At 44.5% G+C, this 3,856-nt stretch overlaps 1 protein-coding gene across 1 annotated transcript in view; it reads left to right on the top strand.

The window, feature by feature from the left end:
* The window catches only part of sspo (SCO-spondin), a 96,780-nt gene that overhangs the window by 82,943 nt on the left and 9,981 nt on the right, over positions 1–3,856 (top strand). Inside the window, exons 115-116 of the mRNA XM_042214465.1 lie at positions 2,376–2,436; positions 3,013–3,143. Of these exons, the coding sequence (XP_042070399.1) occupies positions 2,376–2,436; positions 3,013–3,143 (192 nt within the window). The remainder of the gene's footprint in view (positions 1–2,375; positions 2,437–3,012; positions 3,144–3,856) is intronic.

The raw sequence follows: 3,856 nt of genomic DNA, 5'->3' as shown, positions 1-3,856 counted from the left end.
GGGAACACCAAGGCGTTCCCAGGCCAGCTGAGAGATATAATCTCTCCAGCGTGTCCTGGGTCTGCCCCGGGGCCTCCTCCCGGTAGGACATGCCTCACCCACGAGGCACCCAGGAGGCATCTTTGTCAGATGCCCAACTCACCTCAACTGGCTCCTTTCGATGTGGAGGAGCAGCGGCTCTACTCTGAGCCCCTCCCGGATGGCTGAACTCCTCACCCTATCTCTAAGGGAGAGGCCAGCAGACAATACAGAACTCAAATATTTCATAAATGTGAAAGAACAAGCAGACAGTCCAAAGCCAACTCAAAATCAAAAATACTTAATAATAAAGGTTAATGTACAGTGTAGTAGCATATTATCAAACAGTATTGAAATAAGAGCGGAGCTACTGGACAGATCTCCATCCCAGTCCAGGCCAGTGTGTTTTTCACTGACCACCTGCAAACATGAAGATAATGATCGTAAAAGAAATTATCATAAGAGAAGATATTCTGTGTGTAATTTGGGCTGAACAGACACTTTAAATCGTCTCACCACTGTGGAGAAGTTCAGATGAGCTGCAGTAGGAAAGTTAGCTGTCTCATCCTTGACACACTGCGCTGAATTATATCTTTAGCACAGCAGCGCTGTGTAAAGGCCAGTGTAAAAATAAATTCAGCTGACAACCACAACCTGAAGAGAGAGGCTGATTGCACAGCAAGCTCCACAAAGTCGACGGTCCTCCCAGTGCTCCACCTGTGGTGCAGCAGTTCTTTAGTGTAGTGCACTCTGTCTCTGGAGGGGCTCGGTTGTGTAACTGCTGACCACGTGATGGCTCAGTGAAAGCGCTCCTTATCCAAAACAATATGGAAAGGTGGTTTAATGCCCTGCGTTCCCTCTGCTGGCAGGCTGACAGTGGGTGACTGTCAGTGTGCTTTGCTGTTTACGAGCTTACAGTTAAACATGTCACTGTTTAAAATTGAAATCTGCACGTGGCTCTGCTGGGAGCGCATCTATCTTTTTAAGGTAATGTATTGAGGGCTTTGTTATAATGTCAAAGCTGTTAGGATGCCTTCCTCTCAAACGCTGATCATTTACACCAATTAAAGGCGCTACGATTCCCCCAACAGCCTGTAAACAACACGCTTTGATGCTCGGATCATTTTCCCTGAAATAAACAGGAATACCCATTCCTACCTGTTTCCATCCCCTGTGACACACACACGCACACACACAACTTAAAATAGTCGTCTTCATGACCTCTCACCCTTTTAAGTGAGTAGGCTCCTTCATCCCTGGGGGAGCCCTGAGGGAAGGCTGGCAGCAGTGCCGAGTGGAAGGAACACTCCTTGAGGTGAACAGTCAAGAGGTGTGTGTGTGTGTGCGTGTGTGTGTGTCGCACTAGAGTGATGCTATAGATGGGTCTGTGTGTGACTCTGCATGCTAACAGCAGCTATTCTCAGGCAGGGACATCACAGGACACCTTGCTTTTCTCTGTTCTGGGTTTCTCTTTATTCCCTCTGTGTCCTGTGTGTCCTTACGTCACAGTTTCTTTCATGTGCTATTTTTGGTCTTCATGTGTCATTTTCTTATTCCTGTCCCTTTTCCATTCTGCCTGCCTGGCTCTATGTCATTTTCTGCCTCCTCATCCTTCTCTCTGCATCACTCGTTTGGTAAAAAGACCCTCCCAGTGGGTTCATGTAATTGCACCTTGAGTTTCATCTCTTCACAGTTTTTATGTAGGGCAGAACTATCTCTAGATAAACTGTAAAATGTTCCATGTGGTATATATGTTTATTTTTCTGACGTTAGACATTTAAACACGAGTCTACAAAGACAAACTCACTTTTGGAACCAGCCTCAAGTGGCCATGAAACTCTTGGTACTTGTTTGTCGTTTGAATTTCACTTTGTGCTGTGTGAGAACCACAGACTGCATACAAAGAACGGACACATTCAAACTCATGCCACTGGTTTCTGTCGAGAACCTTCACCAGACCCTTTCAGGACTGATACATGTGCTCTGGGTGAAGCTACTCTCATGTTTGCAGGAGTTACATTACCTCAGACTCAGACTTTGAATTAGTTGTTTCTCACATAATTCAATTAAGCTGGGCCTGCCCTTAACTTAACCTTAAACGGTTATTACACAGCTATTATGAAAGCATTATGAATGTGAAGATACCAGAAGATGTAAATTAAGAGTCACCCTTCACTTTCATATGGGGTTGATGCTCAGTTAGCTTGTGCTAATGTTTTTGTGGATATGCACATGCATATGTGTACTCGCACTTTTGATGAAATGCCTGCTCTAACTTGTCAATGAAACACTCTTAGACATGACAAATATAAGCCGTCCATAAATGTTGCATGATTCTGTTTGCATGATTCTCTCAGGGGGAGGTGAAGGTGGAAGAACCAGGCAGCTGCTGCCCCGTGTGTAGAAAGCAGTTTCCAGGTTGGTACTGCATACACATGGCACAAAAACGCATCCCAAATACCATCAGTCAACATTCTTGGACCTTACTCCCAAAATTCTGACCATCAGATTCCATAATATTAGTCATTTAAAACTATCAGCGGATCCACAGAGTAAGGCTTTCCCACGTATGATAATGCGAAACAAAAGGAGCGATTAAAACGCTGCTTTTTGCAAAACAATCTATTCCCGAGCAAGTCATTCGTTCCAATATCATGGCTTCCAGACCACTTAAATGGATTTGAATGTTCTTCAGTTCAGTTTAGAGGAGGCTACAAGGGAAGTGCCTCAGCCCCCAATTAGTGGGAGATTACATTACTTAACCTACACTGGGGCTTTAATCTCTGTCCCAGTGGAGGAAATTTCACGGCAATGTCACCCTGCCTTCTGCAATGAGCTTTCTGCTCTGTCTCCTCCTTTTTGTAATTTTTTGCAGTTATTTCATGCAAATGCAAAGACAATATCGTCTATAAAGTAGTGCTTCTGGTTTATTATATTCTCCCCTCCTTTGCTCTGTCCTAAGTGTATCTCTTTTCCTCTCTGTGTTTGCACAAGGTGAGCCTGTGCAAGAGTGTCATCGCTATGTGCAGGTCCGCAACATCACCAAGGGAGACTGTCGACTTGACAATGTGGAGGTCAGCTTCTGCAGGGGACGCTGCCTGTCCAGGACTGATGTCATCCTGGAGGTACAGCCACACACATGCACGCACACACGGGATGATACTCTCTGAACACCTGCAGACAATTTTGAGAAGTAGTAACTGGTAGCATACTAAGACAAAAGGGACTAACACTCAAAAGGTCTTTTGTAAAAAGGCTTTTCGGTGATTTATTTTGCAAATTGTAAAACATGGCATGTGCACTCATTCGTGTTGAGTCATTATCATCAAGTCATCAAAGATGCCATTTTAAACCATTCTAAGCGGATGGAGTTTTCAGCCGGGCAGAGGTGACACCCAAACTTCACAGCGTCTTTAGTGTTTAGTCCTGGTGTCTCTCTCACTCTCCTGCAGACTTCCAAACTCTTTTTTCCCTTCTTGGTACAATATCTTCACCGTCTTGTCACTTCTTTATATCCTCACACACAAATCTCACTGTTTTTCTGACACTGCTAGACTCCAAAGCCTCAGACATGGAGTTTCTACCACATTCAGCCCAATTGCCACCCGATTTGATTTCAGCAGGTTTTGTTTCACTGACTCCTGAAACAGCTGAAACAGCTGAAACACCCGAAACAGCCGAAAAAGCTGAAACAGCTGAAAAAGCTGAAACACCTGAAACAGCTGAAACAGCTGAAAAAGCTGAAACAGCTGAAAAAGCTGAAACACCTGAAACACATGAAACAGCTGAAACACATGAAACACATGAAACACCTGAAACTCCTGAAACAGCTGAAACA

This window comes from Haplochromis burtoni, unplaced genomic scaffold (genome assembly GCF_018398535.1).
Source record: "Haplochromis burtoni strain Fernald_Lab_line unplaced genomic scaffold, NCSU_Asbu1 Contig_569, whole genome shotgun sequence".
Taxonomy (NCBI): Eukaryota; Metazoa; Chordata; class Actinopteri; order Cichliformes; family Cichlidae; genus Haplochromis; species Haplochromis burtoni.
The sequence above is the reverse complement of the archived record's forward strand: the minus strand, read 5'-3'. Positions and strand labels throughout refer to the sequence as shown.